Source organism: Gracilinanus agilis, chromosome 5 (genome assembly GCF_016433145.1).
Source record: "Gracilinanus agilis isolate LMUSP501 chromosome 5, AgileGrace, whole genome shotgun sequence".
NCBI classification, from domain to species: Eukaryota; Metazoa; Chordata; class Mammalia; order Didelphimorphia; family Didelphidae; genus Gracilinanus; species Gracilinanus agilis.
In genome coordinates, this window is record NC_058134.1 from 296337234 (window position 1) to 296355793 (window position 18560).

The 18560-nt window shown below is 35.8% G+C and overlaps 1 protein-coding gene across 1 annotated transcript; it reads right to left on the reverse strand.

The window, feature by feature from the left end:
• Positions 1 to 4940: 4940 nt before the first annotated feature.
• PTHLH (parathyroid hormone like hormone) lies at positions 4941 to 17243 on the reverse strand. Its single transcript, XM_044678374.1, has 4 exons — positions 17233 to 17243; positions 16944 to 17066; positions 10005 to 10427; positions 4941 to 5067 (listed from the first exon to the last, which is right to left on the reverse strand). The coding sequence occupies exons 1-4, from the start codon at positions 17241 to 17243 to the stop codon at positions 5058 to 5060; spliced, it is 567 nt and encodes a 188-aa protein (XP_044534309.1). The 3' UTR covers positions 4941 to 5057.
• Positions 17244 to 18560: the final 1317 nt, after the last annotated feature.

Below are 18560 nucleotides of genomic sequence, written 5' to 3' on the forward strand. Positions count from 1 at the left end.
CCTTTTTATAATCACTCAAAATGTCTAAAAATGACAGTTATCAAAGTTGTTGTAGGAAGATTAGTATGCCAATACGCTATGTGTTTTGTAAAGCAATTAGGAACCATATCTAAAAAGTGACTAAACTGTGAACATTCTTTTGACAACACCACAACTAGGCATATAGTCTAAAGAGGTCAAAGACAGAGGGGGAGGACCCAGATGTACAAAAATACTTAGAATAATGCTTTTTTAAAAATCATAGTAAAGAACTGGATAGAAAAGAAAGTGGGTGCCCATCAATTGACTGAGTAAATTATGTGAATGTATATCATTGAATAAAAAATTTTAAAAACTATAAAAATTGTAAAAACTATTTAAAAATCCAGAGAAACTTAGGAAGACTTGTATGAATCAAAAGAGTATGAGAAATGAGCAGAAGCAGAACAATTTATGGAATGACTACAGTAATATAAAGGAAAAGAACTTTGAAAGACTGAAGAACTCTGATCAATGCAATGACCAGTCATGATTCAAGAAGTGTAATTATTAAGCATAATGTCTACCTCTTTACTGAAATGTGGTGGAATGAAAGTACAAGATGAAATATATAATTTCAATCCTAGCCAACATGTTGGTTTGTCTTGCTTAACTATAACTGTACTTATTTATTACGAAGGAAGTCTTGAGTTATAGAGGAGGAAGTGGGAAATATGATATTAATGCAAAAAAAGAGAAAAATAAGAAAAAAAACCTCAATGAAATATTTAAAATACAAAGAAGAGAGCAGAAATAAATTAAGACATATTCTTAAGTAAGTAGGACAGTTTTGGTATTACAGTATTAAATTTGATAGATCCTTAGAAAATAAACATAAATTCTACTTAACAGACATTGCCACATTTGTGTACAGTCATTTTTTCTATTTTTTTCTATATCAACAAAATCTCATTTGTTAAGTTTATAATTTTTTTAATGGAAGGACAAATTGGTGGTTTTTAAAGTCCTTTCTAGCTCTAAGTTGATTATCCTTAGATTTCAGTTTTTCCCAATTGTTTGTTTTAAATGGACTTATTCCCATAAGTAATTTAGATTTTCTCAATCATTAAGTTTTGATTATTTCTTATTCATTTATCCTATTCCATTCTACTGATATTCTTTTTATTTTTAAGTCATTAACTTCCATCTTAGAGGCAGAAGAGCATATTGGTTTAGACAATTGGGGTTAAGTGATTTGCCCTGGGTCACACAGGTAGGACATGTCTGAGACCAGATTTGAACCCAGAATCTCTCGCTCTTCTAGCAGCAGTCATCTAGCTTCCCCTACTGATAATTTATTATATATTATATTAATTAACATAACATTAATGTAGTAATGTAATATAATACAATTTAAGGCCTGGAAATACTATTTCCTTTCATTCCTCCTTTAAAAAATTATGGTCTTTGATATTCTAAATCTTTTATAATTTCAGATGAATTTTGTATTATTATTGGTATAGCACTAAATCTGTAAATTAATTTAGGCAACATCATCATTTTTATTGTGTTTGTATTATAATTGGAAATAAAATGTTCTAACCATGTGCAAAGATTATCCCTTAAATCATTTTAAAAGTTATTCTTTATTATGTCTTGGTAGATATTTTCCATATTTTCATTTACCTTTATATTGTTTCCTCCTGTTTTTTGTTATTGCTGTATTGAACTACTGATGATTTTTGTGGATATATTTAGTATCATACTACTATAATGTCATAAATAATTGCTGATTTGGAGTTTTCTAAATAAATCATTTATTATTAGCAAATAGGACAATCTTTTTTGCCATTCTTTATGCCTTTAATTTCTTTCTCCTGTCATTGCTATTGCTATCATTTCTGAAATCAATCAATAGACATTTATTAAACATCTATTATTTGCCTGAAATAGCGCTAAGTATAGAAGGTTACTAAAACATAAGCCCCTAATAGAATTATGTTAAATAGTCCCCCAACATAATCGTTAACATTTTATGTACCCTATTTATTGATGTGGGTTAATTTCTTGAGAGAAAACATTTATATAGTTTCCCTCTTAAATTTTATTGACAAAAATCAGGTAAAGCTCTGATGAACCTCTGGCCACAATGATTTTTTCCTTTCCCTAAATTCCTATAGTATTTATGACCCATACCATATTATTTCTCACTTCTTTATGTATTGCCTATATGTACAGTAAGCTATTTGGCTTCCTGCCCCTGCATCCCTCTAAGTGGATAATTTCATCCCCTCCGCAGCCTCTGACTGCTAAGCAGGAGTATAAGACCGAGATCTGGAGTTCAAGTGTTTTGGTGCTATTAGCCTTGCAGCTGGCCATACTCTAACTATATACAGTTCTAGTAACTGGATTTTTGCCTCTTCTATTGTGATAGAACCCATATGTGTCCTAATCCCCGTAATTTAATATCGACCTTTTTTTCTCCTTGCCTAAAGTCATGTCTTGGTATTCTGCCTCGCATCTGAATTTCACTGGAACTAAACTCTGCCTTATTCTCATCTGGCTTCCCAGAGACCAGACCTCTATCCCCAGACCACAGCTCCATGTTCTCTGCTATCAAATCCTTTTGCTTATCACTTCTTGCTTGGAATGTCTACCATCAACTACATGGACACCATATTCCTGTTCTCTGCCAGGGCAATGCTTGCTTCCTATGATTAAAACTCCTTGCACCAAGTTCTTAATAAATGCTTATTAATTGATTTCTCACTCCCTGATTCCCTACAGAGATGGAAACCTATAGCCTGATGCTCTGCTTCTCTGATGTTTTATCTTTGTATTCAGATTTTGACCTATTGGAGATGATACAGAACTTTTCAGTTCTTCACCCTTGTCCTTAAAAGCCTGGTTTATTTCCAGGTTCTGGTCTGACTCATTCCACCATTCGCAGAGTCCCAGGAGTACTTTATAGCGCATCATACCCACACCTAGATCTTTTTAAAAAAATCTGAACTGGTGCTTTCATTGGTTTGGGGAACTTCTGCTGAGGGAATTTCTTTAAAGCAGAACTAAAACTTCTCTGCAACTTGTAGTCATAGATCTAGCACTGGTAACGGCAGTGGCAATGAGAACTCAAGTGACTTGCCCAGTCACATAGCCAGCATGTGTCAAAGTTTCTTGATTTAACCTTGTTTTTGACTCCAAGGACTGCTTTCTATTCACTCTGAGAATTTCCTCCCTGTCTCTGTTCTTTAACATACATACAGAGATACATAAGTATGGATGTTTGTGTTTATGTGTATGTGTCTACATATGCATGTCTTTACTTAATAACTAGTTTCAAGAACTTCATAGGTGACTGCCCACAAAATGTCTTTTTTTTCTTCCTTCCAAGAGCAACTAGTACAACATTAAGCTCAGATAAAAAAGTACAGGTATCCCTTCCACATGGTAAGGGTTAGGGGGGAGGTACCCCTCCCCCTGGTGATCTGGAAAAATCTGTGTAAAATTTTTTGGCCCAACAATTATACCGGAGAAATCAGAATTTTTCCTTTTTCTTTTATGGCATGTTTCCAATATGTACCTTATTGTAAAATTTGGGTTAAGTATTTTGTCATGGGCTATATAGTTTCTAAATTTTTTCTGTGTCATCTGCTGGCCTTTGAATGTCATCTGTGGCTTCTGCCAAAGTCCAAAATAATTCCCATTTAATTTCTTATGTTGACCTGTGAGATATTGAACCCTCAACTGGAAAAGTTGCAGTGTGGATAGGATACCACTACTTAATAAATGCTTCCTCCACTGATACTTCTTCATCTGTATTCAGTGATACCAAGGAGTCATTGATTAAGGAGAAAGCTATATCTATAGTAGTTAGAATCTTGCATTTTTTCTCATCAAAAAGACATAGCCATAAGTAGAATGATAGTCAAAGGGAGAAATATGGTCTTCAATGGGATATTGTATGTGTAGTTACTATTCTAGGAATTAGTTATGTTTTTAAGAAATAACCCTTTCCTTTGAGGACTTCCCTTGTTGCTGCTATATCTACTGAACCTTAAGACTATTCCTTTTCTTCAATTGTTTTCTTTTGAGATTAGATAATATTTTATTTTGGCCAGGCCTTTTGAATGGTACAAAGTTATATCTTCAGGGTTACTTGGGTGGCTCAGACCTAGGGATGGAAGGTCTTAGGTTCAAATCTAGCCTCATACTGTTCCTAGCTATGTGGTACTGGGCAAATCACTTAACCTCTATTGCCCAGCCTTTACCATTCTTCTGCCTTGGAACCAATGAACAGTATTGATTCTAAGGTGGAATATAAGGTTTAAAAAAATCTGTAGCTTTCTCTTGGTTTGGGCTAAATCCTATTACTTCTCACTGTCTGAACTGGATTTCCTTCTTGCCAATCCTGCCTCCACTTCAAATAGGATCTATTTTAAATATGGTGTCTAGGTGGTTTAGTCACACAATTGATTAAAATGATAGGCTGGAATAAAATGTAGCCTGAGCAGTTTTAAACTATGCCAACACAATCTTATTAAAATTAAGACAATTTTCAAATATAGTTTGAAAAAAAATCACATTCCTTTTCTGAAAAATCCTAAAGGACATACTTTTCCTGAGTCGTAGCTTAATTAGATTATATTTTATTAGACTTTCTTTGCAAATTTGAAATACTGCTATTTTTACATGCACAGAGGAAAATCAATTTGAACAATTATACTTAGGCATTCATTAAAATCAACCACAAATAGCAACACTTAATTGTGTCAGTTATCCACATAATTGATATGTATATCTAAAGTGCATTATGTTACAAAAAATAAAGTCAGCAGCACCAAGATACATTTACAAAATAAATACATCGTTCAACAAAATAAATTATGGTAAAATGTGATAATAATTGGCTTAGCCTGGGGAGAAAAAGAAAATTCACAATGACCAATGTGCCATTTCATTGAGCAATGAGGGGAGGGGGACTGTTTTATTCCAATGCATTTACAATATTTACAGACAATAAATATTTCTAATACTTTCCATATGTTCACTATTACAGAATACTGCAATATGTTTTCTGAAGTCCTCAGCTGAAAATTTCAATGCCTCCTGCAAAGAGAGGGGAAGAAGAAAAGGGAGAAATCGATTAATTCACTTTACACTTGAAATGATGGAACATGAAAAGTATACAATGAAAGAACATAATATAACAAGGTAAAAAAGACATTTTATCTCTTAAGTATTTTCTTCAAAGAAGCTGAGGAACAACATTGTGTGGAGGTAAAATCCAAATTTCCCTTTAGGATCTCTTTGCACACATAGTTTGGGGACAGACAAAAGCAATAGGAAAGTTTGTAGCAGGGCACCTTAAAAACTGCTGAGCTATATAAAACTAATGCTATAACCAATATAAAAAATTATCAGAAGGAAAAATTTGCTCTATTTTTTCTAAGGCTCTTAGAAAAAAAAGTTGCCCTCTGAAGACTTGCAGGGAGCTTCTAGATAATAAAGATGGGGGGAAGAGAGAAAGAAAATGGAGAAATTAGAAATGACATAAAAGTGAAAAATATATTATCTAAACCTCCTTGGCTTTAGATAAAGGTTCAGGCAGGTCTCTCTCCTTTGTGATTCCTGCCTCTGAGTGACCCAAATGTTGATTATTTTTGCTCAGTTCCCCTCATAGTGCTATGCCATTTGGCCTACCAGTGAAAATGTCAGTGAAAATGGACTGATTCGGCCAAAGGTCTGAAAAGTCCTTGACATTCAGTGATACACTGAATTCAGTTTTACATACTGTGTTACACATGTGAATCATGCTTAAAAACAGTGTGCTTCATTTATGATATAGGAGACAAGGAATTCATCTTTAGTTGTACTTAAAAACACTGATGAACTTATTGGATTATATAGTCTTGGCAATGAAAACCACAAATAATTGCAACTTTAAAGATAAAAGATGTTAGATTGAGGCATCTCTCTGCCTGTTTCTTCAAGGCAATAAATATTAACTAATGGATGAAGGAAAAACTCATTGAAATTTAAGGGACAAAGTGAACTGACTGAAAAAACAGTGGCATGCTATTTCCTTGTGTGTCTTTTATTTTATTACTTGGATTAAGTTAACACTTAGTATTGGGAACTTTTAAACACTCTGGTTTGGTCGATGGTATTTTAAGAGTATATAGCAAAGATTTTTCCTGTCTTCCTGTCTCCCCCTTCCCTCTTGGCCTACTTCATTTCAGTTACTGTGTTGGTTGCTAGGGAAACAATATAGAATGGAATTTGATTGGCTGTACCATTGGATTGACTGCCAGGATTGTGGGCAAAGTTTCACATGGCAGACATGTGGGTGTGAGACACACAAAAAGAGCAAATTCTTGACAATTTAGGGGTTTTATTTGTTGTATAAGGCAAAAAGCATTCCGGGCATTGAGAATCCCTTGGTCACTTCCTTTCTTTGTGATCTTGGGCCAATCACCTAACTTTTTTGAGCCTCAGTTTCCTCAGGGAGTTGCACTAGATGAATGTGAAGGTCCCTGATAACTCTAAATCAACGATTCCATGAATCTAGGAATTGTTGTATGTATTAGCAATCTTAATTATAGTGGGGAAAACTGTTCCAAAATGCAGAAAAGAAAAACCCAGATCACAATTTTGACCAAAAAGTGGGCAAAAGCACATATTGAGTAAAGACAGGGAGATGACTGAAAGAGTAAATAATTTCGTATAATCCCAGTATTTCAGAGTCGGAAGGAAGTTTAGTCTGTCTAGTCCAACCTCTGTCTGAAAACGAATGCTCACTATAACATTTCCAGTAAGTTGCTATCCAGCCTTTGCTTGAAGGTTTCTAGTGAAGGGTAACCAATTGTGTTCAAAAGCATATCACTTTGAAAAAGTCTTCAGTTTTAGGTAGTATTTGATGAAAGGTGTTGAAAATATCAGCAGTAAGTAAAGAATGAAGATGACATTGAATAATCCAAATCCAGTTGAAAGGACTAATACAAACTTTTAAAATACTTCTTTCTAGCTTGGCTAATTTGCTCATTTGTCTTCTCTTGTGATTTCACCTGTAGCACATACACACACTAGAATATGGGAACATCTAAGTAAACAATCCATGTGTACAGTGAGTAGGTGCATTTTATTACAAATATGTATATATACGAACACACTTTTCTGAGCTCTCAATAAATATATTGAGAAACTCTGCTAAATTACTTTTTATGAATAAATATTACTGAGACAAAAGATAACTGATTTAAAGTTATAATTAAAATGAATGGTTTTCTGAATTCTGACATTTCAGCCAGATGTCAGATAAAAGAACATGATCATGATGTAATTCTTAGAAAATAAAGCAATATATTTCCTACTATGCATGCCATATGAAAAGAAACAAAAAATTAGCTCTTAAGCTATTTTTATTTATTTAAAAACTACTAAGTTTTTAAAAACCTATAACTTATAACCTTATAAAGTTTATAAAGTGTCCTAAGCTTATGACTTTACCAGTTCCTAGTTTACATTCTTCGACAATTTTGTTAATAATATCTTCCCTCCCCCCACTCCAAAAAAAAGGGGCGAGGCATTAAGAAATGGCTCGATGTCCCTTACCCTTGGCCATCTTATGTATAGTTTTCTAAAATACTTGTATCTGAAAAAAATTTATTTGGCTTGCCTCAATACTGACACAGAACACAAAATACATTTACATTTCTTATTTCTTAATATAAACTGAAGAAGTGTCTCAGCTAGAAAAATTTTATATGGCTTATTATTCCATATGCTTAAAAAACTTGTATGGCCCCATGTACTTTTGACCAATTCCATGCCTTTCTATTCCTATCCAATCCATTTTTAAAAACAGTTTGCCATAATACTACATTAAGAGAATACAAGTATCTGGCTACAACACACAAAACATAGTCTCATGAGGCCTTCAACCATAAGAGAATAGAAAGAAGAAAAGATATTTCTTTGTAGCCCATTAGACTTTGGATCGACTGCCAGGACTGTGGGCAAAGTTTCACATGGCAGACATGTGTGGGTGTAAGACCTAATTGCATTAGGGCAATGTCTAATTTTCACTTGATCTACTCTGGTTTCTTTTGGGGCCTTGGTACGAGGACTGGTGCTTATTTTTATAATTCCTCTAGACACTCAAGGGCACTGAAAACTTAAACTGTCAGCTAATAAAATCCATAATAAAGTATTTATGTTGCCTTTTTCAGATCTCTAGCATATGTAGAAGTAATAAAATAGAAATAGAACCTAATAATAAGATTTACTGGTTTCATTACTTACTTTCATGCATATGTACATGTAGGAATATATCTTAAAACATGCTCAAGATATTTACTAATTATCAGCAAATGAGCAAAGATATCTAGGCCTTCCTGTAACTCAGATGCATTCGGTATCTGGCTAGGTCATTCATTGAATTCAAAGAGTCTTCAGTGATGCCATCACTTATTCTTTAGGCTTCCCTAATGACATCAAATACCTTGACATTCGCGATATTAGACAAACTAAATTTTAGTCAGTTAACTCAGGGAGAGATGATAATCAGGAACAGAATGCCTAAAACAAATCATTTTGTTATTACTATCTGCCAGAGAACTGGGGGAAAGTTTGGTAGGATGGAGGGGGAGTATTAAATTGTAAGAGATCATTGATTGCATCTGATATGTTCTTGTGTTGTTTTCATCTGTCTTTCAAACCCCATACGTTTTCTGTGCCAAAAAGCTAAAAAAAAATCCTTTCAATGGAAAAGTATGTACAGGAATGCATTGTGGTCTAATGGATAGAGAAATGGACTGAAAGTCAGAAGACATGGACATAAATCCCAAGTCCAAGTTCTAATTGTGACCTTGGGCAGGTCACTGAAATGCTCTGTGACTTAGCTTTTCCTATTGTAAAATGGGATTAATATTTGGCACCTTTCTGACTTACAAAACATTTTCATGAAAAATGTAATCCTAAGTAGATATGAAAAGTTCTGTTAGCACTTAGGATAAAATTTGCCATGAAAATCCACAGTAATGTCATTGTTAATACCTCTTCTTCTCTAATAACATTCTTTTGATGGACAATTGGAAGCTTATGCTGTTGCGATATATGGGGAAATATACATTCTTACAAAGCCAGTACCCAGCATTTTGTTTTGTAGTCGTGTTCCATAGTAGAGTGTAAAGCTTCTCAAGGTCAGGGACTATTTAGTTTTTGTCCTGAGCCCCTTGTACCTAGTACAGTTCCTAGAACAATAAATGCTTGTTAAAGTAAACTGAATTGAATTTCAGTTCAGAAAGATAAAACTGAATTAAAATGTTGAAGATTTGGAAATATTTACAGTTTACCTATAAGCTGTTTTACATATAAAATACAATGAACAATATATTGTTCATTGTATTTATAGCTATTAGAAAAGCAGAAACTTCTTATTTTTCCTTTAGAAAAGATTGCAGTTAAATCTACAACATTTGAACACTGATTTATTTTATATAAAGGTCATAACCACTAATTTCTGAAACTCATTTAATATCCAAATTTAATTTTTGCCAATTTTGTCTGAAGAGAAGCAGCATGGTATAGTGATAGAGAGCTGTTCCCAAAGACCTGGATTCAAGTCTTACCCATACTGGCTCTGTAACCCTGGGCAAGTCATTTAACTTCTAAGCATTCATTCTCTAAGCCTGTAGACCACAGAGAAGGTACTGAAATATGTTGGTATGTGTTTCTTTACCTGGAAGTTCCTTATGTCAGTGAAATCACAGGTCCATTCCCTACCCTAGAATGGGGAAAGATGATGAGATGGGTTGAGAATTTCCAATAACTTAAGCTCATAAGAATCTTAAAAAGTATTGTTATTAGAAAGACCATATTCTCTCTGGTTCTTTCATCTTTGTCATGCTTTATGTATCATATCAATAGGGAGAAAGTTCAAGATCTATGTTAACTGGAGGAGGGAAATATATATATATATATATATATATATAATAGCTCAGAGTAATGAAGGACAGGCAGTAGACCTAGAAAAGTTTGATTACCATAAGTTGAGATCCAGCGTAGTCCCAGAGATGTCTGATAGGTGAACCCCTTCAACCCCACTACCAGCTACTCCAGAGTTTAACCAAGTTGATCGAGTTCTCCGTTTTTTCTTTTCCTGTTCCTTGCGTTTTCCAGGCTTGCTTTTCTTTTTCTTGTTGGATGTCCTCAGAGGCTGTTCTTTGTATGTCTGTGCCTTGTTGGTCTCCTGAGTTAGGTACCTGCCCTCATCTTCACTTCCAAATCTTACAGGGTAGTTCTTCGTATTGGTAGCAGGCTTGGGATTGGGAGAAACCTCCAAAGTAGCTCGGATTTCAGCTGTGTTAATACCTTCAATCAGATTTTGAAGAAACATTCTTCGTCGTAAATCTTGAATAACTTTCCCTTTGTCATGGAGGAACTGGTGCTCTGATACAGCTCTTTTGCTAAAAAACAAAAGTCGGGGAGAGGAAGTGGGAAAAATTACAACCTAATTACTACTAGATGCCTTGATTCAATTAATTGTCCAATTTGTACATTATGAAAAGGACCACAATAGAAGGACTACTTAGAACTGCTATTTCCAAAGAAAAAGGGATTATAAAGAAATAATGCTTGACAAACTCAATCCGAATCACTAGTCTTGTTTACTCTGTTCAGTGTTGTATGGGGGGGGGAACCCCCTTGTAATAGTATGAGTTCCTCTTAGAATAAGTTAATGAACCTAATGTGAAAAATGTAGAAGTAGCCTTTGGTCCTTTTAAAGCAGATATCCTAACCCAAACATACATCAAACCCACTACTCACCTGTTATACACAATAACCATAGGATCAAAATTTTAGAAGGGTTCTTCCTCCCCTTCACTCATTCTGCAGTTGAATTAACCTGACTTCGTGCTATGCCTTCTACATGATAGGCTATTACACAATAGTCTCTGTGTGGAATGCTTTCCTTCTGTACCTCTGTCCCTAAGAATTGCTAGTATCTCTCAAAGCTCAACTTAAATGTCACTTCCTATTTAAGGCATTTCTCAATCTCCTCCCTTATGTAGTGTATGTATTGTGTTATATACTATATGTTTATATATTTTCCCTCTGAAAAATAAGCCATTTCTTTGAAATCAGGGACTAAACTTTCATTTTTGTTTCCCAGATTTCAGTACAATGCTGATTGATTGGCACTAGATGAACTTTACCAACTTGGCCTCTTCCCACTCAAAATATGAATCCCATCCATATTATCACTGACAAGCCTTCATTCAACTTCCTTGAAATCCTCCATTAATGAGAAATTCACTATCTCCCAGAGCAGCTCTTATGAGGGCAGCCTATACAAAGGGATGGAGGTAGGAAATGGAGTGTTCTATTTTCAAGAAGCTGCCATTGTTAGTGTTCTTTATGTCATAGTGAAATTTGCTTCTGTTACTTCCACACACTAGTTCTAATTCTAGTTCTAAATTGGATTTGGGGCCATAAATAACAGATTCAATCCATCTCCCACATGACAATATTTCAAATACTCAAAGAAAGGATAAGCAGTCAACCAGTTAACTAGTAAGTTTTCACTGTATGTAGATTAAATACAATTCTGCTATTTAAAAAATATGCTTCTAGTTCTAGAAGTGGGTGCTCCCCTGAATGTGAGGAATCCAACTTTCCACTGTCTTTGCTTGCCTTGGAAAATTTCTCTGTAGGCAATAAATTCCTTGTTGTACTCACTGATGGTGTGTTTGTGTTTGTGTGTGTGTGTGTGTGTGTGTGCGCGTGCGCGCGCATGTGCTTTAGCACAGTTCATCAAATACTATCTAATATGTATAAAATCACTTTAATGCCAAGATAGTGAAAAAGATAAAGGAGGAAGGAACTGAGGATGGTTTTTTTGGGTTTTTTTGGGTAGGGAATAGTTACCTGACTGAGTTTCTGACCATGAAGGTATGATATCTTTACTAGGACATTCATATTTCCCCACTTTTCTTGCATATTTCATTTCCTCCTAAGCCTTTAAAAATAATCTCCAATTTCATATAAATTTGTTCATCTCTTCTTTTTCCTTACCCAACTCTCCTTTTCTGTGTACCAGTTATTAAAGTTATTCTGAGATTATTTAGATGAACTTTCAGTTTAATCAGCCAGATTTTCAATTGTGCACCTTTCAGAGAAACCTTCTACCATTTCCATCTTTTCCTAAACCCTGTTATGTTTACTGTGGTCCAGTCTCTATCTCAAGGTTAGAGAACTAGGTTTGTTACCTCCAAGAGGTACAAAATATATAAGATTCTGAGGAGTACAGGTAAACAATAGCCAGTGAGCCATAAGAAAAGATTCCAAACATTAGAAGGATCATCAAACATGGGATAAATCTCAAACATTTTTAAGAAAAATCACAAGAGCTATTCCTTAAATATTTTGACATCTATATGAGGTAGCATTGTATCCATACCCACTATCACTCTCAGCAGAACAGCTTTTCCATTCCTTCAACTCTTTTTTTCTCCTTACAAAGTTAAAGAATCTCTTAGTTTGGTTCCTTAAGAAAAGAAAGCCATAGTAACATAGAGACTGGTAGGAGCCATTGCAATAGTGAGAAGAGCAAGAAGCAAATGCATCTGGCATTTGGAGTACAGCCTTCATCACATGATGTAGAATTATTATTATTTTTACATATCTTTTCATCACAAAATAAATAACTATGGTTCCTAGAATTTTTCTCTGGAGAAGAAGTGCTTATCTAAGCAACTTTCTAAATGAAAGTATACAATGAGAGCTTAGATTTTAATGGTAATTTCTGTAGATATTATTATACTTAACTACCCTTGTGTATTTTAATGTGCTGACTGACTTGAAGACATTACTTAATGGAAAGGAATTTAAAAGGAGCCTGATTTAAATGAACCATGCAGTAGTCTCTTTTCCTTTTTGAAGGTGCCACATGTTACTAGATTAAAATGCACTAAATCCATGAGAACTTTTAATATCTTGGAAACTTTTAATAATCGACATACTTGCTATTTAGCTATACTGTGACTACGTCTTCAAAGTACAGCAGTTTTATTCTTTTCTTTCTAAAACAGGTCCAGTATGAACACATATCTCATAGTTATTGCAATTTAGAAAGCATCCTTTGGCAGAATGCCAAACATCCACATCCACAAAAATACCTCAGCCAGTTAATCAATTGGGCCATATTCTGGATTATTCCACTCCTTTTTCCCCCCTATAGATACTCATTCCATCTCTCCTATTCTCCAGTTTTGTAATACAAACCAATCTATTCTTAGCTACAAGCTAACTTTTAAAAGTTTTTGGTTTCTTCTAATCAAGCCAATATTGTTCATGCCCATTCTCATTGGAATATAGTACTTCTGTTATATGTGAGTCACATGGCTTTCCTAAACTTAAGCACTAGATTTTCCCAGGATACTTCTCACGGGAAATGCAATTACAGTTCAACCCTTCTACTTTAAAAAAAGCATACAGATTTGCATGACTTCATTCAGTTTAAAATAGTATATCGCTAGCAAAGAGCAAAGCTTTCCTCTCTTGTCCTTGACAAACATGTTAGCGGCTAATTGGGATTATCACAGAAAATGCTTTCATGCAGTTGACCAGTGTTTTAAGGCTTCATCATTGAAAATGCTACTAAAAATTAAATGATCATCAGAAAATTGCATTAGATTTTGCTTTAGGCATATGAATGAAGTTTTTGTCCTCCTAAGTGACCTGCCATTAAAAGATGTGTACGTATATACCATAGGGGAAGAGTAAGGAAGAATGGAGGCATTTTCAATTTAAATATCGATATAATATTTGAGAGTTATATTTGTCTCCCAACACTTTGTTGTTCTATACTTCTGTAAAAAGATTTGTAGTGTTGTTTCCCATGACATTGATTATTCAGAGTCTAATATTAAAAATAAAACAGAATATGCTTCATTGTTTTCCTTAATTTTTTACAAGTCCACAGAAAAGAATTCTTAACAAAGGTAACCCAATAAATTTATCTAGACCACTGTTGTGCTTGCACGTCAGAGAGTAAGATCTCTCTGAGTGAATTTCATGGAAATAGATTAAATTTCTAAAGAACTGTCAATAAATACAGAAAGCAAACAGTTTTGGTAGAAAGTCCTTCTTTAACACAGAATGAAGCAGGCCACTGGAGCAGAAGCTTGGCTCTTAAGGAAACACTGAGAAGAAAAGTTCTGTGGTCCATGGAAGAGACAGGGTTAGGGTGTTAGAATTAGGATGACTCACTAGAAGTCCTTTCCAACTCAAATGACTCAGTCAAAAGTAATGCTTTTTATTAAGTGGAATAGACCAGGTCTGACTCCAAAGCAAATGTAGCCAATGATGTTTTAAGTTTGTGAATATACTGGAGAGAGAGTCTCTACAGTTTGAATGCAAAAGGTACTCATATACTTGCCCAAAGTACTCTTTCTTAGAACAATTTGCCTGCTTCTTGGTCTTTTCTCTCATTCACTCTCTAGTCTCACTAAAGGCTTGGTTTTTTGGTCAAGACCTGCAATTTCCACAATATCTAGTGTAGATATAACAACTAATAATTCAATTGGGTAATTTGTCTGTAATTTTCAGCTTTGGGGAGTCACCTGGGGGTACTAAGAGGTGAAACTACATAGTATATGTCAGATTCAGCATCTGAACCCACCTGTTCCTAATACCAAGCCTGGCCCTCTATACATTAATGGATACTGCCCTCCCCTCGCACATTAAATATGTTTTATATAAACCCCCAAACTCCAGAACTTGCAGCATTCTAATCTTTTTTCCTTTTTCACCTGCTTTGGGAAGTTTTGCTAAGTTCTGTTTTATTATAGACCTGCCCACCATATTTTAAAAGCAATACTTCTATGTCTTAACACCCTGAAGCACTGAGGGATTTCTAAGGGGTATTGAAATATTTATGTAGTTGAGGTTAAACAGTTTTCCTAGAACTTGGTTTGAAGAGTGATTGGGGAATAATATGGCTTGATTATATGTTAATAAAAGTTCTTTCAAGAATTGACTTATTTAGTATTTTTAATAGACTTGTGTTTTGTCTAACATTCAGTTGACTGTTATTTGGTGACACTGCAGATCTAATGACTTGTTTTTAACTCCATCTGGCAGTAGTAATTTGGTGTAATATTTTTGTCTACTGATGATTTAAGCTTCCATGAAAAAGCCTGGCTGTAATGTAATGTGATGATTAATCATTGACTATAGCAATGCTTTGTGGTAGTTTTATAACTGTCTACAGAGTGTGAGTATTTAAGTATGAGATTGTGTTTCACCCACAAACAAAACTGTAATAGTGTTACTGGCTGCTAACTGATTTCTGATGTGTTTTGCATTTTATGGCCAAAAAAGAGTTAAAATAGCATTTAGGAAAAAAAACAACCACCACACAATTTTGTGCAGTAATTGTGGAGAGGGAGAAGCAATCATGATTCACAAGTGGTTCCTCAAAACAGAAAACAGATATTTCTTATAAAACTTTAAAGAAAAAGATTGGCTCCCTTCCAATTCGGTGTTTCTTGGCCAAGGAAATAGAGTATTAATTGTATGTCACATTTTCTTATTTGCATATACCTAAACACAGATTCTTTATATGACCAAAGTGAATAAAACAGGTTCAAACTATAACAAAACAAAACAAAAACTGAAGACAATTTGCTGAAATGCACCATCAAAACTTAATTTGAAGAAAACAATGTAGCTTTATCTTTAGTACAGTGTTCTACATGATTTGCCTTAGGAGGTTCATAATAGATTTTCATTTTAGTGCCAAGGTTCTGACATGTCTGAAGTAATTTCATTTAGGGATTTTCTGTTTTAATAATTCTAATAGAACAAGGAAATATATAAAACAGTCGCTTTTATGTGTTCCCTGGAGAAATGATAAGGAAAACTTACTAAACAGTAATTGTAATTGTTGAATATGATCATCCTTAATATTTGTAGATTTCCCCCTTTAATTCCTTCTCCAGAGTCTGAAGTCTCAACCAAAAAGTTTGTAGTACTTTAGGTGTTCTTTCAACTGATATTGTTCAGTGTACAGTTAAAATGACTGCACAAAGAGCATTTAACACATATTCAAATTCAATCTTTTCCTTTAGTGATCAGGTTAAATATTGATCTGGGCCCTTCTTCTAACTTTTCAGTAACATACTTTTATTCAAGTGATGTTGTTTCTCTAATGTGGGTGGATGGCTGATTATTTTGGATCCAAACTTCATACTTAGAAGATCTCCAAAGGAGAGGGATATCCAAAGTCCTTCAAAAGGCAGCATTCAAGTATCTGATTCCACTTAAAGAACTATTTCAAAGTGGCAATAATCCAAAGCAAAATGCTCTCTATACTTAATGTTAACAATGGATCTAATCGACATACGTTTTCAGAGTTTCTCACTCCTTGAATTTTGCCAGTCAGAAGTCAAAACTACTTTAAATGAGATTTTGTCTTTATCATTTTGCATCTCTCTGCCATTCATGATTAATTAACAACATATTTTTATGATTCCTCCACACAGGCATACATTTAGATAGAAGAAAGCAGGTATTTCCTTCCCTCACACTTCCCCGTGCTTCCTAGGTTATCTACTTCTCTTACAGTTTCCAGATACTAAAATACGACCCTTATGATCCACTGAGGGAAAGAATCAGTGCCTAGGGGAGATTAGGTAAAACACCACCTTTCATAGAAATCTCATTAAACAAACTCTTGAGGCTCAACCTGTTATTAAGTCCATTTCATAGACCTGGTCTCAACTAGCAGGCTTCAGCAGGTAGCCTGAAACTCATCCTGTTCAAAACTGAAGTGGGTAGCAACATTCACACATCAGTGGAAAGTTGGGAGAATTCCTGGAGCCCTACTACTGCCAGCTCCAAGGCGGCCACAAACTTTCCCCTCTCATCCCCCTCCGTATTTGTCCAGGAATCACACAAGAAGAGAAGAGAGAACTTACAGTCGGCGGCTGAGCCCCTCCACTGATCTCCCACAAGAGGGAACAGAGTAACTCAATAGAAACACCGCAAAGCTCCATTGCTGAAACAATCTCTTGAACATTGTATCTTCTTGGTCTCGGAACCTGCAACGAAGTGGAAAAAAAAAAGAAAGGAAGAAAGAAAGAAAGAAAGAAAAAGAAGGAAAAAAAGAAAAGAAAAAGTGGGTCTAAAGTACCACTCCAGCTTCCCGCCCCTCCTCCCCCTTCACTTTCTTGGAAAAAATAAAAATAAAAAAGAAGCCTCTTTTACATTAAGGGCATCTCCAAAGTTGTAAAAGAAAAGTGTTCTCTAGAGCCTCTCAACACTCACTTCTTCAGAAATCAGCTCCTCCAAATGGGCTCGGTCACAAAAAAAAAAAAAAAAAAAAAAAAAAAAAAAGCAAATCAGAGGCACTTCCTCTGAAATAATAACGACAATGAAATGGTTTATATATGTATCAGGGCAAGCAGTGTGTTTACATGTCTCCCATAGCAATGCTTAATTAATCTGGCAGGCAGCTCTCTCATGGGTCTATGGAGCTGGGCAAGCTCCTTTTTTTAGGGGAAGAAAAGTTCCCCAGATAAGTCAGCCTCCTGGAAAATCTGAAGGACCAGAACTCTCGTTTGAGAGACATTTGGACACACACACACACACACACACACACACACACACACACACACAGAGACCCACAGACACACACACATCTCTATGTACCTCTTGGATGCAGTGTTCAAAAAGAAAGTCGATTCCACACACACTTTGGGACAAGGCGTATGTTGTCGTCTATACCGGGAAAGGCAGTATGCAGAGGGATCTAAAAGCAGCAGAGGCAAGCAGCGGAGGCAGTGGAGGCAGCGTTGGAGGCGGCAGCGGAGACGGTGGCGGCCGGCGGCTGCAGCGGCGGGGTCCGTTCTAGAGGCTGGAAAGCATGCTTTGGCTGTGCAGGTTGGAGCAGGGCTCAAGGCTGAGCTGGGACTGGAATGTTCACACGCTCTGGAGGCAAAACCTGCTTGGAGAAGTGAGCGACGATTCGCAAAGAGGTGGCGCCCTAAGAACATGTGCTGGGAGAAAGCAAGCAGAGAGCAGAGATGGGGCGGGGGAGGGAGGCAGGAAGGAGGCAACAGTGGATTGTGAGAGAGCGAAAGAGAGACAGAGAGACCGAGAAAGGGAGAGAAGAGGTCAAAAGAAAGGAGACGCGAGGGATGGCTAGACAGGCGGAGCAGGCAGACAGCAGCTAGAAGCACGCACGCACGCACACACACACACACACACACACACACACACACACACACAAGCACAAGCTCATATACATGCGTCTCCTCTATAAGTAAGGACAGTTAGTGCTCCGAAAGGATCTAGGGACTTGGAGGCAAAGGCTCTGCGGGAGGAGGGAAAGAGGAGGGATGAAGGAAGGAGTAACACACACACACACACACACACACACACACACACACACATCTGTCTATGTACGTTTTCCCCCATTCCCCCCACCTTAGTGGGGGGGGGGGCAGGTGAGGCTATCATTCTAAGCCAATTTAGGAAAACTTCGTTTACCTTCGGATCTGGAACTAAGGCAGCCCCAACCTTTTCTCTTTCCC

Coding starts and splice junctions, on each gene's coding strand:
- PTHLH (XM_044678374.1), bottom strand. Junction 10,428..16,943: donor GAGGGGCTCAGCCGCCGACT/GTAAGTTCTCTC, acceptor TTTGTTTTTTAG/CAAAAGAGCTGTATCAGAGC.